The sequence below is a fragment of the Salmo trutta genome, chromosome 10 (genome assembly GCF_901001165.1).
Source record: "Salmo trutta chromosome 10, fSalTru1.1, whole genome shotgun sequence".
Classification (NCBI taxonomy): Eukaryota; Metazoa; Chordata; class Actinopteri; order Salmoniformes; family Salmonidae; genus Salmo; species Salmo trutta.
In genome coordinates this window covers 26,174,647-26,193,489 of record NC_042966.1, presented here as the reverse complement: position 1 = coordinate 26,193,489, position 18,843 = coordinate 26,174,647, and the positions used below count along the sequence as shown (strand labels likewise).

Genomic DNA, 18,843 nt, shown 5'->3' with positions numbered 1-18,843 from the left:
GATGGTACCATTGAATAAGATGCACTGCATCGTGTGTTAAAATCATTTCATGAAATAAGTTAGAATAAATTCATCATTAACATCACTTCACCCAGGATTTAAAAACAGGAAGAAAGAAGGGTGAAGGTATCAGGTGGGTGGGTCAGGTGTCCCTGAGGCGTGATTGCCTCTCTGGCTCCCTCTGCTGGCTCTACCCTCAGTGTGCGTGGAAGAAGAGGAAGCCTCCAAACCTGAGGGAGAATCAAGACAACATCCAGTCAACTGCTGTTATTCAACTGTAGATAGCTATTCAGAGAGTGTGACACATTTCACTGCACCTTTCCGGTGTATGTGACAATAAAACATCTTAATTTGTTGATATATTTTTTTATACAAGGCCCGTAAACACAACAGGTTCCAGATCAATCATTCTTCAATCAAAGTTGTCCTTTAAACCTAACAATCTTTCAAATCAAATTATTTAAAATCAGATTTACTCCTCAAATCCATTTTTACAAAGAAGACAATTATTTAGTAAATTGCAGACATCTCAATATAAGAACTCTGGCTATCAAGTGTTGATCCATTTAGATTTGCACAGTATTTCTGTCATCAAATGATCAACACTGTCGTCACCTACTGTTGGCCCCTGCTGTTCTCTGAATCAGGTACAGTCTGGTAGCCATCTAAGATAAAGAAACATTTCTGACCTTCAATCTATCATATTGTAGCAGATAATCATGAATGTACCAATTAGTTTTACTCCATTATTTATGGTTAGCCTAGTGAGTCATCTTGTTTTAAATCCCTCTCTCTCACTTATACTGTATACCTCACCTTTAAAAGTACAGGCTTAGATATAGGCTATCTACTTTCTGAAAGAGTAACAACATCATTAACTTGTGATACTGTAAGTATAAATGGATAGCTGTGGAGTAGTCTGTACCATTGAGGAACAGGACGTTAGTCCCTCACTGCATGAGCACCAACACCATGAAACAGTTCCTTCCTACCCTAGAGACGGCATTGCTACGTGACTGGGCCACCTGCAGCAGCTCTGAGAACCTCTGCTGAAGGATCAGCAACATGTACAGCTCTGGACTGGTCTGCTCCACCTGGGACGGCAGGGAAGTCAGAGGAGGTTAAAAGAGAATATGGATGAGATAAACAACCTACTAATATTTACTCCTACTAGCATGCCATATCACACAGCAGGGTAGCGTTTTCCATCATGAATGTTGTTCTGGAGGCAGCTCTACAGAGTGGTCACTAGCTGGCACAGCCACAAAGTCATAACATCTGATTTTAAACCTAACCCTAACATTAACCCTAACCACACTGCTAACCCAAATGCCTAACCCTAACGTCAAATTATGAACTAAAAGCACATTTAGATTTTCATGAATTTTTACAATATAGCCAATTTTGATTTAGCAGCTGACCCATCTAGAGGAAATTGCTCATTTCTGCCTCCAGGGCAAGATTCATAACCGTAAACGTCAACCTGCCACCACACAGATAAGCATTTATATTGTAAGTCACAACAACAGACTGATACAGTTATTGCTCAGCTGGGTAGTATGCTGTAGGGATATGCATAAGAAGGGATGTATACCTGTGTCTGACCATGCCTTTGGTAAAACTCCTCCATGTCAAAGTCGTCCAGATCCAGTGTTAGGCTCCCCTTACACAACTCACAGGTTCTGACCGCAGACAGTGTGGTCCCTGGAAACACATGGTAACACACACACACACACACACACACACACACACACACACACACACTTCATTCCTTCCATCAGTTCAGAGCCACACCATCATGATTCATTTCAACAATTAAATCAGTCATTAAACTGACCTGACTGTATTTTAGTCTGGATCCACCTCTTCAGGCAGTCGTGGTGGATGTACTGCAGGCTGCCGGAGCAGAGACAGGGGGTGAGCAGGGGATTGGTCGGGGAGCCAGCACCACACTGACAGATACGACACTGGTCCCCTTCCTCCTCATCAGACGACTCCTCCAACAGACTGTGGAGGTTAGAAGACTACAAATGAGATGAAGAATATAGGAGGATTTCATGCTACTTTATAAAGTTGTTCTTAATGTTTTTTTTACACTCAGTGTAGGTCAAATTAAGATCCTACATCTGTATAAAAGACCTGAAAGCAAAATAAATGTGCATGCCAAACTTTATCAAGGGACCAGTAACTATATTTAGAGAGGATACTCATCTGACATAATGACAAGAACAGAAGGACAGAGTACTTGTCCCATTCTCCAGCTCCTCTCACCGTTCTTTGATTTTGCGTAACGTCTCTGGGTTGGTAGTCGGTGCTGATTGGGCCTCCTGAGCTGCCATAGCACCACTACCCTCCTGTGCGTTGCTCATCTGAATGTGAGCCACCTCCCTGCGGATGTCACGGAGGGCCATCAGGGCCATGGTCAGGTGATCCATCAGCCCAGAGGTCCCATGGCGCGAGGCTTCGCTGGAGGACGGAGTGTCCTCTGTACTACTGTCACTACTACTGGCCTCTCCTCTGACCTCCTCTGGTTCCTCCTGCTGGATCCTGCTGACCAGCTGGGAGTGCCTCAGGGTGTAGCTGGTCCTGGGTGGTGAGGCCTCCAACACCGGCCATCTCTCTGAGCCCAGCCAGATGGGGTTAGCTCTCCTGGGGCTAAGGGGGCTGAGATGATCCAGCTCAGGGAGGTGTTCATACAGCTGCTGCGGGGTAGTGAGAGTCACCCTGCTGGCTCTCTGTGTGACAGAGGGTGTTATCGACAACGGTGATATCGACAGTCGACCTACTTGCATCAGTGAAGGCATGGGACTATATCCTCCTCCAGTGTATGAAGCTCTACTGTTTGGTGATTCTTCAGGGGTGCTTGTTGACTCCATACTCAGCTGGGACTGCATGCCCCTAGGACTCTGGATGGTACGGACACTGGGAGACGGGCAGAGGATGTCATGTGAACTAGACTGAGAGGCAGCCCACCTCACAGGGATGTAGTAGCTCTCTCTATCAGCATCCTGACATGAATGGTTGTCGTCTTCCCTGTCCGACTCAGAGTCGGAGGACAGAACACCCAGTGTGTGGAAGTGGCTGCTAAGGGGGCCGGTGAAGGAGTCACTGAGGCTGAGAGAGCTGCTTTCCAGGGTGCCACTGCTGGAGGGGCATTGCGAGGGGAGGGACTCCGGTACGGACAAAGGACTGGTGTCAGCTAAACTCCTGGAGCAGAGCTCAGCCCTGTAGGTGTCCTCACTGCGTGCGTACTCCTCTGTGATACTACTGCTCTCTGAGAAGCCCTGGAAGGGTTCCGAGATCAGCTGGAGATAGGGATGAGGCTCTGGGTTGTCTGGGCTGGGGGAGCGGTGGTACTGCAGTGAGGGGAGATAGGGACAATCTGTGTAGGACCTTCTAGAACAAGTCAGGGGCTGTGGGAGGGAGCAGCTGTCTAATGGCCTCTTGACCAGATCATGTCTTGTAGAGATGTTTGAACTATCTGCACGGTCACATGATGGTGCCCCCATCTTTCTCTTCCCCCTCAGTGTGTCTTGACTTTGTGTTAGTTTCAGAGTGTTTGACTTAGTTGCACATGTGGATAACTTACAGGCTCTGTTTTTTATAGCCACAGATCTGTGTTTGTGACATGGTGGAGATTGTTTCTTACCTTGAAAAAAGCATAAAGAAGAAAGTATATCAATTTGGTAAAAAATGTAAATGTAAATGGAGTCATTGGACCCCATAACCACTGGTGAGGGAAGTCTGTTGTCTAAGACAGGGTATTCCGATCCTGCCCCCCCCCCTGCACATTGTTTTTTTCCCTAGCACTACAGCGTCAAGCTGGGGGGGGGGGGGCATGGTCTAGGAGGATGCAGCAGAGAATGCATTGTGAGAATCTTACAGTGGGATGCCAGTGGAGCAATGGCTCTTCTCCATGTCTTTGATGTGGTTGCCAGTTCTGCTGTTCTACTTTGGGTTACACTGCTCTGGGTTCCGCTGGAGATGGCAGGAAAGCGGGACACTGAGCCTTTGTTCTGTGAGTTTCTCATCTCTGATCTGGTGGATTTCACAGAGCTGGAGGACTGCAGGCAGCAAGACAAGGTTTAGAGAAACTATTAGAGGAAAGTAGGCTACAGTCTCAACCAATGAACTGTAGAGATGTTGACATTTTACAGACTCTCTTAGTAGTTAGTGCATATATTTTTCATACTGGCCCCCCATGCGAATCAAACCCACAACCCTGGTGTTGCAAGCACCATGCTCTACCAACTGAGCTATACAGGACCAATGTTGTTGCAATGACATGCACAGACAATGTTATGTGGCACTTGTAAAACTGTAGAAGTGTGAAGAGTTAATACCTTCTTGGTGTCTGGCGCTCCCTGTGCCCATGGTCTTTCATACCTGCGGGCTTTGAACCTATTTGTCTGAGGTGTTGGTGAAGGCGTCCGTACTCTGTGTACTTCCCTCCTCACCTCTGCGTCTGCCCTTTCCTGTTCCCGTCTGCGTAGGTGGTCCTGCAACATAATTACCTTCATTTCCATATAATCGCCTTAATTATCACCATCATTATCATCACTTTCATTCAGCTATAATCTCTACACCATAGGCTACCACTGTTATCTGTTGCTGTCATACTTGAACAACATCCATCATACAATTGTCTATGCCCTGTAAACCTTCATGTCATTGAAATTATTTGAGAACTGCTAATGTACACGATTTAGGCCTACCTCTTTGGAACATAGCTTACCTGATATTTAAGGTCTCTCCTCTTCTTCAGCTCACAAATGTGTTCAGCATTGGTGAGGTTCTCAGCTGCGCGTCTTTCCCAGCTGTACATTATGTGGACAAAGACTCCTGACATACAACGTTACAGATGGTCAATATTGGAAGTAAAGTTTATTGATTTATAAGATTACACATGGAGCTATTTTACATATCAAAACATTAGCTAGTTAGCTAACTTAGCTAACTTAGCTAACTCGTTGGCGTGTTCGTCACCATAATAATGTAATATATTAGCTAGTTATATAATAGGTAGGCTAAGACAGGTGGATCGGTCGAATTGTGGTGACAGATGCTTAAGCAAAGGCAAATGCCCTACCACTCTGTTAACCTATTAACTAATTACACAATAGCTAAATTATGATCATCTCCTCTTACTATTTAATCGAATCCATTTTCAGTCAGTCCGTAAGCTGCTAGATAGCTAACGTAGCTAGCTAATTCCCCAACTTCTGCGTTTTTCCCTATGATGCGTCTCTTTGTCTCCATAGAGATGAGGCACGCTCACAAAACTTCAGGTGGAGTTGTATAGGCGTGTCGGTCGCGCGCATGCAGGTTTTTTTTCGTGGAAATTTGTCTCCCAAAAATTGTACAACAGGTCAGATCTGTGCGCATTCATGTTGGTAAATATAGGATACCCAAAGCTCATCCAAACAGCTCCATCACTTCCCATATGGTCACCATGGAAACATGGTAGGTAGTCATTGGGGGATAGATTTTTTTATGGCTCACTTGCCAAATAAGCAAGTCAGCTCTTTTAGGGGCCTGCCTTTTGCTTCTTCCTAGCAACTGGTTGCTATGCTGCTACTATTTCCATGATTTTGTTGATGAGATTCATAGGCCTTATCAACCTGGTCACTCACACCCATAGGCTACAGTACAGTCTAGTTCACACAATAATCTAAGTAATACACAAAAGTAGTTCCCTGCATGCTGGTTTTCCTGCCCTCTGTTTTCTTATGAGGCAGAAAGAAAAACATTTGACCTTTTTTGAATGTAAAAAAAACATCTTTACTCATATCTCTACTTACTTCAATAATATCAGTTCCAGTTCGATGTGGCCTTCTCTTTACCCTTATACAGTGGGGGGAAAAAGTATTTGATCCCCTGCTGATTTTGTACGTTTGCCCACTGATAAAGAAAGGATCAGTCTATAATTTTAATGGTAGGTTGAACAGTGAGAGACAGAATAACAACAAAAATATCCAGAAAAACGCATGTCAAAAATGTTATAAATTGATTTGCATTTTAATGAGGGAAATAAGTACTTGACCCCCTCTCAATCAGAAAGATTTCTGGCTCCCAGGTGTCTTTTATACAGGTAACGAGCTGAGATTAGGAGCACACTCTTAAAGGGAGTGCTCCTAACCGTAGCTTGTTACCTGTAAAAAAGACACATGTCCACAGAAGCAATCAATCAATCAGATTCCAAACTCTCCACCATGGCCAAGACCAAAGAGCTCTCCAAGGATGTCAGGGACAAGATTGTAGACCTACACAAGGCTGGAATGGGCTACAAGACCATCGCCAAGCAGCTTGGTGAGAGGTGACAACATTTGGTGCGATTATTCGCAAATGAAAGAAATGCAAGATCTCACTTCGTGGAGTTGCAATGATCATGAGAACGGTGAGGAATCAGCCCAGAACTACACGGGAGGATCTTGTCAATGATCTCAAGGCAGCTGGGACCATTGTCACCAAGAAAACAATTGGTAACACACTTCGCCGTGAAGGACTGAAATCCTGCAGCGCCCGCAAGGTCCCCCTGCTCAAGAATACATATACATGCCCGTCTGAAGTTTGCCAATGAACATCTGAATGATTCAGAGGACAAATGGTGAAAGTGTTGTGGTTAGATGAGACCAAAATGGAGCTCTTTGGCATCAACTCAACTCGCCGTGTTTGGAGGAGGAGGAATGCTGCCTATGACCCCAAGAACACCATCTCCACCCTCAAACATGGAGGTGGAAACATTATGCTTTGGGGGTATTTTTCTGCTAAGGGGACAGGACAACTTCACCGCATCATTTGACGGGGCCATGTACCGTCAAATCTTGGGTGAGAACCTCCTTCCCTCAGCCAGGGCATTGAAAATGGGTTGTGGATGGGTATTCCAGCATGACAATGACCCAAAACACACGGCCAAGGCAACAAAGGAGTAGCTCAGGAAGAGGCACATTAAGGTCCTGGAGTGGCCTAGCCAGTCTCCAGACCTTAATCCCATAGAAAATCGGTGGAGGGAGCTGAAGGTTTGAGTTGCCAAACGTCAGCCTCGCAACCTTAATGACTTGGAGAAGATCTGCAAAGAGGAGTGGGACAAAAGCCCTCCTGAGATGTGTGCAAACCTGGTGGCCAACTACAAGAAACGTCTGACCTCTGTGATTGCCAACAAGGGTTTTGCCACCAAGTACTAAGTCATGTTTTGCAGAGGGGTCAAATACTTATTTCCCTCATTAAAATGGAAATCATTTTATAACATTTTTGACATGCGTTTTTCTGGATTTCTTTTGTTGTTATTCTGTCTCTCACTGTTCATATAAACCTACCATTAAAATTATAGACTGAGAATTTCTTTGTAAGTGGGCAAACGTACAAAATCAGCAGGGGAACAAATACTTTTCCCCCCCACTGTACAATACAAACACAAATAGGCCTAAAACTAAAGTACTAAAAATTATTTAAGTTGCAATCAGCAGTAGAAACAACTAGCTTCTCCCCACCCCTGTTTCGGTAAAAATCTCAGGGATGGGGCAAAAGAAATGTAACCACTCTCAAATTCATGTACAGAGATATGAATGCAAGGACTGACCATCCATGATATCAAAAATAATAGTTTTAACCATGTTTTGAGGCTGTATAGTGTTTGTTTACATTTACTTTGTATACAAACATTGGAGTAAAACAAGCTTATATTTTGGGTTCTGATGGGGTACTACAGTTGAACTAAGCTCATGAGACACTTCTAAGTTATATTCTTCAAGAATCAATGGATACATATCATGTAGCTACTGCTGATTGCCCATTTAATGGACAATTAACTGCATGTCAAATTGTTGTTGTGCTAACCTTACAGCTTGAGAATATGCCTGCCTACGCCAACTTCAGTAGCAGATTGTATATCTGCTATGGAGAGATCATGGGAATAGAGAATTCTGCACCCCATGTTCTTTCAGGAGTCTCACAGGCAGCATAACATCTGAGTGCAGAGAAGAACGGTGTGAGGGATTACAGCTGCCTGAAGCACCTGAGGGAAGGTGTGTGCAGTGGAGCTTCTGTGTGCGAGGTAGACTTTGCTTTGGCATAGAGAGGGACGTTCATCCCCAATAGCACCCTATTCTCTGTTTAGTACACTACTTTTGACCAGGACTCAAAAACAGTGCACTAAATAGGGAAGAGGGTACCATTTGGGATGCAGTGAGAGAGAGGTGCTGGAGTTTCAGTGGATTAGTAGGGGATGCAGAGGCCAGACTTCACTCTCGCTGGCATAACACTGCTTCAGCTCTGCATGACTCTGCTGATCGCTCCAAATCAAATTTAACCCTAATTAATCTCTCCTCCTGCCTCTCTTTGGATGCTTCCCAAATGGCATCCTATACCCTTTATAGTGCACTACTTTTGACCAGGGCCTATAGGGCTCTGGTCAAAAAGTAGTACACTATTTAGCGAATAGAGTCCCATTTAGGACATAGATTCTGTCAAAACCCACACACTGAAACCGGCAGCCCTGGGCTGGGCACACACCTGGCTGGGGCATTTATCACTGCTATACTGCAGCCTCAGCCATCCTACTGTAATATAGTACGCTACAGCACAGACACATTATATAGTATGTGCACATTATAGTTAGTGCACCAGTTACACCTACAGATCACATTTGGAATTACAACTAAATAATAATTTCTATATAATTTATTTGACATACAGTACCAGTATGTAGGCATATGCATCATGTCATGCTGATGCAATGTTTTTACAACAACAGTGTTCAATAAGCAATGTTTCTATCTAGAGAAGCCTTTAAGCAGAAAATGATCAATGTGTTGACCCCCCCAGAGAATAGGGCTACTAAAGCTGTTTTTCCTCAATAAAATGTAGAGAGAAATTTCCATCCTGACTTGAAAGAACCAGTAGGCTATGATTTATAGGACCTATTATGGCCCTATAGCAAATATATTAAGCTATAGTTTATTGACTTGCGGCTTGCCTATAGGTTTAGCAGTAAAACAGGTAGCTTGGAGTGAATCTCCTACAGACTCTGCATTTTTATAACATAATTCCCTTACATCAAATGTCAAACGCTTTGATCCTGGGGGGAATGGGCCGAGGTTTTTGATTGACATCGACCTTGTCCCCTCTTGAATAATTATGACCGGTTTAGACATTAGTGCCTCCCATTCTCATGATTTATGCATCGGCTTCTAGCTTGCTGTGCACTGCTCTGGTCAATCAGAGGTTGCACCGGTAGGTGTGCTAGCGATCCATACATAGGCTACTGCAGTTGTGGCACAAATGACTTTTTGTTGTGAATCGGTCCGGTAACTATAGTTGCTCGGGTGAAGTTACCTGCGGCGGTGTGATTGGCTACTTCCGAGCGGCGCGTGCTGGGTGAACATGTAGACAGTATTCTATTTGGCCTTTAGACCTATTTATCCTTATATTATGGCCGAATTAGACTATTGGAAATAGAAAGTCCATAGACATTTCAGTTCAGTATATTTGGCTTGGCGGTGTAGCTTTATTTATTCGCTCTGTTGTGGTAGTAGGCTAAGATAACGTCAGCTGTAGCGAGCAATTTCGCTTGAGGATCCCAAAGAAACCGTCTGGCTGCAGTTCTCTACAGCGGCTACCCGTTGTCGGCAGGCTGTTTGCTGCGACTGACGCGAAGCGGCTAGTGAGGCTGGAGAGAGAGTCAAGCAAGGTAAGGTTACTGTAGGGGTTATCTATCTTACTTAGGCAGTAGGCTTGACATTAAGCTAAATTAAATCTTTGTGAAATCCCTTTTTTTTTAAACGGACACAAATTATATCTCCACCCTGATCGAAATTGCCTGTCAAAGCTGTAGCCAGTAGCCACCCTCCCCACCCCCTACAAAAACAAATCTTCAGTACAGTGTAAGCAAATTGTTGTCAATGCCAACAGGTTACATTGTATCATGTTTGCATCCACAAATGGATACAGTATCCCAATTTGCATGTGCATTTCCAGGTGAAAATCAATGCTTGGCGTTATTCCACACCACTGTGCTGGTTCTAACAATGGGAGTTATCACTTACTGTCAAACTGCTGGACTGGATTGTCTTAACTTCAACAGGCAGCTACTAATATGAGATGTAGTCACAGTTGGATACATAGGAAAGTAAATGCATTCTGTAATATTCTATTCAGTAGCTACTGCTTGTCTCTGCACTTGACTACAAGCCAAACAAAACTATATCACACCATGACAAAGAGCTGTGCATAATAATGTCAGTAGGCTAGTTTGTAGTAAGGAATAGTTATAGATTGTTACACCAGATAATGTGATTTAACCAAAGATTTTTGGTATCCATTACTGGGAGTTACAGGTTAGGCACTGTTTGGTGTAGCACAGAGAATTTTCAACCAACCTTACCGATACTATCTTCATTTTGGATTTGGCCAAACATGTATCTTTGCAGGTGGTGTATTTGAAATTAGAAAATGCTCCATTATTAAAATAAATATTTGTTTTGCTCCATGAAGTAATCCAACAATGTGTAGTATTAGTATTTAGTAGTATTTTTGGGGGTCCAAACAGGAAACAAAACACAACAAATAAAATACTTAATTTACATAATATAATAACATAATATAGATAACACTATATCATACTACATAATCTACTGCCTCTGCCTCATGCTTCAGAAACAGGAAAAGGCTCCTGCCCTATGAGCCGTTATGGATTACACAAACCAAGAATTCGTACAAGGCCACCCACCTACAAAATACAATAAATAATACAGTGCAAATTACAATACAAAATATATAAAAATGGCTCTTCACATGTCTCCACAGTCCCCATGTGCTGTAAGGGGTTCTTTTATCAGCTTTTTTAAAAATCTGTTTTTATTGCTAGCTTGAGTTGCCTGGGGTGGCAGAGAGAGAGAACCATGTAGTCATGGCTCTATTTAATACTGTGTGTTTCCCAGCCTCTGATCTGGACCTGGGAACTATGAAGAGACCTCTGGTTACATGTCTTGTGTGATACCGATGAGTGTCCGAACTGTGTGCCAAGTGCTTGAACAGACAGTTCGATACCTTCAACACATCACCACCTCGCACAAAGACCAATAGTAAAGCAGTCAATATTGAGCCAGGAAAGATTGACATTAATGTTACTGACATTCTGCGACGGCAAGAAAGCAGAGCGTTATCATGGACAGACCTCTTCCTATTTTATCAAGCATTGAGTCGATATGTTTTAACCATGACAGCTTGCTATCTAGGGTTACACCCAGCAGTTGAGTCTCTACTTGCTCAATCGCCACATTATTCAATAATAGATCTAGATGAGGTTTAGGGTTGAGCGAGTGATTTGTTCCAAAAAATATTATTTTAGTTTGAGATATTTAGCACCAGCCTATTTGCTAGTTAACCATTCTAAAACTGACTGGATGTCATTTATTTTACTGCCGTAGCCGACGTGTATATACTTTTGAGTCATCAGCGTACATAGACACAGCCTTTATTCAAGGTCAGTGGAAGGTCATTAGTAAAAACAGTACAATATTGTCTCAAGCTGGCTGCCCTGCAGGCTTTCGGGTTAAGCGGGCATTGTGTTAAGAAGCAGTGTGGATTGGCAGGGTCGTGTTTCGGAGGACGCACGGCTCTCGGCCTTCACCTCTCCCGATTCCGTACGGGAGTTGCAGCAATGGGACAAGGCTGTAACTACCAATTGGATACCACGAAATTGGGGAGAAAAAGGGGTAAAAAAATATAAAATTTAAATAAACTCTCAATCCATGATAAGGCAGAGGATGCAAATCTATAACACCTACGTATTTTCAGCAATAGGTTATGATCAATGATATCAAAAGCTGCGCTAAAGTCTAGCAAAACAGCTCCCACAATCTTCTTACTATCAATTTCTTTCAGCCAATCATCAGTCATTTGTGTCAGCGCTGAGCATGTTGAGTGCCCTTCCCTATAAGTATGCTGAAAGTCTGTTGTAAAATTCTGTAAAATTACATTGCACTTGGTCAAGCATTGTACTTCAAAAGGTTGCTAAGCACAAGCTGATTGGTTGGCTGTTTGAAGCACTAAAGTAGAGGTCGACCGATTATGATTTTTCAACGCCGATACCGATTATTGGAGGACCCAAAAAAAAGCCGCTGCCGATTTAATCGGCCTATTTATTTTTTTATTTGTAATAATGACAATTACAACAATACTGAATGAACACTTATTTTAACTTAATATAATACATAAATAATATCAATTTTGCCTCAAATAAATAATGAAACCTGTTCAATTTGGTTTAAATAATGCAAAAACAAAGTTTTGGAGAAGAAAGTAAAAGTGCAATATGTGCCATGTAAAAAAGCTAACATTTAAGTTCCTTGCTCAGAACATGAGAACATATGAAAGCTGGTGGTTCCTTTTAGCATGAGTCTTCAATATTCCCAGGTAAGAAGTTTTAGGTTGTAGTTATTATAGGAATTATAGGACAATTTCTCTCTATACGATTTGTATTTCATATACCTTTGACTATTGGATGTCTTATAGGCACTTTAGTATTGCCAGTGTAACAGTATAGCTTCCATCCCTCTCCTCGCTCCTACCTGGGCTCGAACCAGGAACACATCAACAACAGCCACCCTTGAAGCAGCGTTACCCATGTAGAGCAAGTGGAACAACCACTCCCAAGTCTCACAGCGAGTGATGTTTGAAACGCTATTAGCGCGCACCCCGCTAACTAGCTAGCCATTTCACATCGGTTACACCAGCCTAATCTCGGGGGTTGAAGTCATAAACAGCGCAATGCTTGAAGAATTGCGAAGAGCTGCTGGCAAATGCACGAAGGTGCTGTTTGAATGAATGCTTACGAGCCTGCTGCTGCCTACCATCGCTCAGTCAGACTGCTCTATCAAATATCAAATCATAGACTTAATTATAACATAATAACACACAGAAATACGAGCCTTTGGTCATTAATATGGTCGAATCCGGAAACGATCATTTAGAAAACGAAACGTTTATTATTTCAGTGAAATACGGAACCGTTCCTTATTTTATCTAACGGGTGGCATCCCTAAGTCTAAATATTCCTGTTACATTGCACAACCTTCAATGTTATGTCATAATTATGTACAATTCTGGCAAATTAATTATGGCCTTTGTTAGGAATAAATGGACTTTACAGAGTTCGCAATGAGCCAGGCGGCCCAAACTGCTGTATATACCCTGACTGCTTGCACGGAACGCAAGAGAAGTAACACAATGTCATATCCCTAGTTATAAGAAATTCATGTTAGCAGGCAATGTTAACTAAATATGCAGGTTTAAAAATATATACTTGTGTATTGATTTTAAAGAAAGGCATTGATGTTTATGGTTAGGTACATTGGTGCAACGACAGTGCTTTTTTCGCAAATGCGCTTGTTAAATCATCACTCGTTTGTCGAAGTAGTCTGTGATTCGATGAGAAATTAACAGGCACCGCATCGATTATATGCAACGCAGGACACGTTAGATAACTACACATGGTTGATGATATTACTAGTTTAACTAGTGATTATGTTAAGATTGATTGTTTTTTATAAGATAAGTTTAATGCTAGCTAGCAACTTACCTTGGCTTCTTGCTGCCCTCGCGTAACAGGTAGTCAGCCTGCCACGCAGGCTCCTCGTGGAGTGCAATGTAAGGCAGGTGGTTAGAGCGTTGGACTAGTAACCGGAAGGTTGCAAAAACGAATCCCCGAGGTGACAAGGTAAAAATCTGTTGTTCTGCCCCTGAACAAGGCAGTTAACCCCCGTTCCAAGGCTGTCATTGAAAATAAGAATGTGTTTTTAATCTGACTTGCCTAGTTAAATGAAGGTGTACATTTTATTTTTTTATAAAAAAAATCAGTGTCCAAAAATACCGATGACCGATTGTTATAAAAACTTGAAATCAGCCCTAATTAGTCGGCCATCCCGATTAATCGGTCGACCTCTACACTAAAGGGTGCTCTGCAATTCCTGGGCAGCATAATGACCTTTGCTTCCCTCCAGGCCTGAAGGCACACACCGTCTTCTAGGCTTACATTAAAGATGTGGCAAACAGGAGTCGCAATGTATTCCATTACCAACCTCAGCAATTTACCATCCAGGTTTGTCAGTACCAGGTGGGTTGTCCTTATTTATAGAGAGAAGATATGAAATAGACAAGATGGATTACTTCATAGAGCAAAACATTTATTTATTTTATTAACGGAGCATTTTCTAAATTCAAACACACCATCTGCAACTGGACACGGACATTTTAGAAGATACATGCATTGCCGAATCGTGAACAAAGATGGTATCGCAGTTAAGATTGGTCGAAAATCTCTGTGCTACACCAAACAGTAACTAATCTGTAACACCCAGTAATGGATACCAAAAATCTTTGGTTTAAATCACATTATCTGGTGTAACAATCTGTAGCTAAGTAAGTAGCTGTTCCTACTTGCTGTGTGGCTTCAGGTCAACACCTACCTCATTCTGCCTCTTATCTGACATTTGCTGATGACACAACAGTGGTAGGCCTGATCACCGACAACGATGAGACAGCCTATAGGGAGGAGGTTAGAGACCTGGCAGTGTGGTGCCAGGACAACAACCGCTCCCTCAATGTGAGCAATACAAAGGAGCTGATCGTGGACTACAGGAAAAGGAGGTCCGAACAGGCCCCCATTAACATCGACAGGGCTGTAGTGGAGCGTGACAAAAGTTTCAAGTTCCTTGGTGTCCACATCACCAACAAACTATCATGGTCCAAACACACCTAGATAGTCGTCAAGAGGGCACGACAACACCTTTATCCCCTCAGAAGACTGAAAAGATTTGGCATGGGTCCCCAGATCCTAAAAATGTTCTACAGCTGCACCATTGAGAGCATCCTGACCGGTTGCATCACCGCCTGGTATGGCATCTGACCGTAAGGCGCTACAAAGGATAGTGCATACGGCCCAATACATCATTGGGGTCCTACTTCCTACTGCCATCCAGGACCTATATACTAGGCAGTGTCAGAGGAAGGCCCCCCTTTGTTTTTACACTGCTGCTACTCACTGTTTATTATCTATGCATAGTCACTTTACCCCAACCTATATGTACAAACTACCTCAACTAACCTGGAACCCACACATTGACTCGGTGCCGGTACCCCCTGTACAGTATATAGCCTCGTGTTTGTTATGTAATTTTATGTTACTTTTTATTTTTTTACTTTTAGTTTATTTAGTAAATATTTTCTTAACTATTTCTTGAACTGCATCGTTGGTTAAGGGCTTGTAAGTAAGCATTTCACGGTAAGGTTGTATTCGGCGCATGTGACAAAAACAATGTGATTTGATTTCGTTGGTTCTCCCTGACAGGGTCTTATGTGGCAATGAAATGGTTCAACAAAGAGGCATCTATTAGGCTATAGTGCCTGTTGTTTTACATCGGCTGTGATTGTTATGAATACTGTATAGTTCTCTAATAATTGTGGAATGTAGTGTGAGATGTAATAAATATTGGTGTTATGTTTTGATAGGAGTTTGCAAGCTTCCTGCTGTGCTGGAGCAGATTAAAAACAAAATAGTTTATTACATTTGTCCTGAGATTTGTTATCCACAAAATATGCTAATTTACCTTTTGCAATAACTGCAGAGACTATTATCAATTTACCAGATATTCCCCATTATCAGGTAACAACTCCTTCCAGTCTCAAGTGCAATATATAACAATGATCCTACAAAGATGCAATTCTATAAGATTCCTCAGACATAAATACATGTAAAATAAGATGGTGGAGCTCTCATTACATGGTTATTCTATGAGAATGGCTGCTTCACTGTATAGTGCTCTGCTGTTCTCTCTGTTGTCAGCTGAGCTCCCTCTTAGCAGATAAAAGACAATCTTCTCCACAGAATTTCTCAAATCCTATCAGAGACATGCACTACGGTAAGTGTACCAATTAAGCCCACTTCGATCTTTGAATTCAAATAAAACTAAAACATTTTTTTTTTTTTTTTTTAAGTCAATCAGATGTTTTATAATGAAGCTATTGACAATTATGTGTAACTTCCAACTAGTGGCCATTTTCAAAGCTGCAAAAAAACTTTGGTGTTGAGGACTTAGATAAACATGTTTTTATACCTTCTCATATAAGTGATACTACTTTTATCTAAAATGAAAAGATGAATGTGCTGATATTTGCACATGATAGCCTATATCATCAGCATTCATTACTATTTCTTGCCAATTTAAAATGAGTTTTTCATGCTAGCAGTCATGCCTGCATGTCAGTCTCACAGTAGCAACAACTTGTCGAAGTACAAGATAATAGATTTCAGGCATTCACAGCTTACATTTTTAAATGCATTTTGTCTTATTTTACTATTAAATGAAACTTGCATTGTTATACATGGATGCCATTTTTGTAAATTTGACATTTATCTCCGGCTTAAAGGTAGCACAAAAGCACTCCCTCTATACAGAATGAAAAATGACAATAAAGCAATATTGTTCAATAGGATCAATACTAACTGCATAATATTGTAGTCTGTGTATAAAAACTATTTATACCCCAAACCATTAGTTTCTAAATATTTTATGAGTAGTCTTTGCAATTCTGTCTTTTTCACCATAAATCACTGTTGTTCCTATTAAGCCCAGTATGCTCCTATTAAGCCTGGTTTGCATTGAAACACATGTGGATAGTGTGTTGATATCCCTAATATTCAATGAACATGAGCATGAATATATTTTTTTGTTCAGATTCAAGTTTGATTAAACCCCAAAAAACCACAGTCATGCATATTGTGCATCTAGCCATCATGGTTCCTTTACCAAGATTAGAAACAATTCCAAATAATTAGAAACCTCTGTATTCTCCAATAGGTTTGATGCAGAGAGAGACGAATAAGATCAGGATTGAGGGATATCAGGGATAGAAGACCTAAAAGTGATGCAGACGAATGAGGGAGAAGAAAATTGACTATTGGGTGACTACTTATACACTTTTGGGTGGGGGCATTGTCATTATCTTTCATTCATCCATGTGAATCTGTTTTTTTGGTCCACCACCTGTACCTTTTTAATACACAGTTGAGAGGGAGGTTTGAAACTGTCTTCAGATAAGCTTTAGGAGACAAGTTGAACTAATTAACAAGAATAGCAATACAGCAAATGTGAATCAGCTTTCAGATACAGTTGAAGTTGGAAGTTTACGTACACCTTAGCCAAATACATTTAAACTCAGTTTTTCACAATTCCTGACATTTAATCCTAGTACAAATTCCCTGTTTTAGGTCAGTTAGGATCCTCACTTTATTTTAATAATGTGAAATGTCAGAATAATAGTAGAGAGAATGATTTATTTCAACTTTTATTTCTTTCATCACATTCCCAGTGGGTCAGAAGTTTACATACACTCAATTAGTATTTGGTAGCATTGCCTTTCAATTCTTTAACTTTGGTCAAATGTTTCGGGTAGCCTTCCACAAGCTTCCCACAATCGGTTTGGTGAATTTTGCCCCATTCCTCCTGACAGAGCTGGTGTAACTGAGTCAGGTTTGTAGGCCTCCTTGCTCGCACACGCCTTTTCAGTTCTGCCCACAAATTTTGTATAGGATTGAGGTCAGGGCTTTGTGATGGCCACACCAATACCTTGACTTTGTTGTCCTTAAGCCATTTTTCCACAACTTTGGAAGTATGCTTGGGGTCATTGTCCATTTGGAAGACCCATTTGCGACCAAGCTTTAACTTCCTAAATGATGTCTTGAGATGTTGCTTCAATATATCCACATAATTGTTCTTCCTCATGATGCCATCTATTCTGTGAAGTGCACCAGGCCCTCCTGTAGCAAAGCACCCCCACAACATGATGCTGCCACCCCCATGCTTCACGGTTGGGATGGTGTTCTTCGGCTTGCAAGCTTCCCCCTTTTTCCTCCAAACAACCATGGTCATTATGGCCAAACAGTTCTATTTTTTGTTTCATCAGACCAGAGGACATTTCTCCAAAAAGTACGATCTTTGTCCCCATGTGCAGTTGTAGACCGTAGTCTGGCTTTTTATGGCGGTTTTGGAGCAGTGGCTTCTTCCTTGCTGAGCGGCCTTTCAGGTTATGTCGATATAGGACTCATTTTACTGTGGATATAGATACTTTTGTACCTGTTTCCTCCAGCATCTTCACAAGGTCCTTTGCTGTGGTTCTGGGATTGATTTGCACTTTTCGCAGCAAACTACGTTCATCTCTAGGAGGCAGAACGCATCTCCTTTCTGAGCGGTATGACGGCTTTGTGGTCCCATGGTGTTAATACTTGTGTACTATTGTTTGTACAGATGAACGTGGTACCTTAAAGCATTTGAAAATTGCTCCCAAGGATGAGCCAGACTTGTGGAGGTCTACAACTTTTGTTTTCTGAGATATTGGATTGATTTCTTTTGATTTTCCCATGATGTCAAGCAAAGAGGAACTGAGTTTGAAGGTAGGCCTTGAAATACATCCACAGGTACACCTCCAACTGACTCAAATGATGTCAGTTAGCCTATCAGAAGCTCCTAAAGCCATAACATAATTTTCTGGAATTTTCCAAGCTGTTTAAAGGCACAGTCAACTTAGTGGATGTAAACTTCTGACCCCCTGGAATTGTGATACAGTGAAATAATCTGTCTGTAAACAATTGTTTGAAAATGTACTTGTGTCATGCACAAAGTAGATGTCCTAACCGACTTGCCAAAACTATAGTTTGTTAACAAGAAATTTGTGGAATGGTTTATAAACAGGTTTTTATGACTCCTACCTAAGTGTATGTGAACTTCCGACTTCAACTGTAATTCATTGAAAGTTGTGTGGTGTTATGGTCTTTGTTGCATGGCTTCT

The 18,843-nt window shown here is 41.8% G+C and overlaps 2 protein-coding genes across 5 annotated transcripts in view; one reads left to right on the top strand and one right to left on the bottom strand.

Moving 5' to 3' along the window:
• Positions 1-55: 55 nt before the first annotated feature.
• On the bottom strand, positions 56-5,398 carry LOC115201451 (E3 ubiquitin-protein ligase MARCH7-like). 2 transcript variants are annotated; one of them, XM_029765090.1, is made up of 10 exons: positions 5,149-5,398; positions 4,736-4,842; positions 4,344-4,499; positions 3,884-4,064; positions 2,272-3,649; positions 1,838-2,007; positions 1,595-1,704; positions 993-1,094; positions 616-665; positions 56-230 (listed from the first exon to the last, which is right to left on the bottom strand). In XM_029765090.1, exons 2-10 carry the CDS (start codon positions 4,823-4,825, stop codon positions 197-199), a joined length of 2,271 nt encoding a protein of 756 aa, XP_029620950.1. In that variant the 5' UTR covers positions 4,826-4,842; positions 5,149-5,398; the 3' UTR covers positions 56-196. The 2 variants fall into 2 exon arrangements, with proteins under 2 accessions (XP_029620950.1, XP_029620949.1); XM_029765089.1 differs by having other exon boundaries at positions 620-665.
• A 3,776-nt stretch (positions 5,399-9,174) lies between these two features.
• tanc2b (tetratricopeptide repeat, ankyrin repeat and coiled-coil containing 2b) overlaps positions 9,175-18,843 on the top strand; it is a 242,648-nt gene continuing 232,979 nt past the window's right edge. For all 3 annotated transcript variants that reach the window (XM_029765078.1, XM_029765077.1, XM_029765075.1), the window contains exon 1: positions 9,175-9,688. The gene's annotated coding sequence lies outside the window, so the exon portion shown is untranslated. The remainder of the gene's footprint in view (positions 9,689-18,843) is intronic.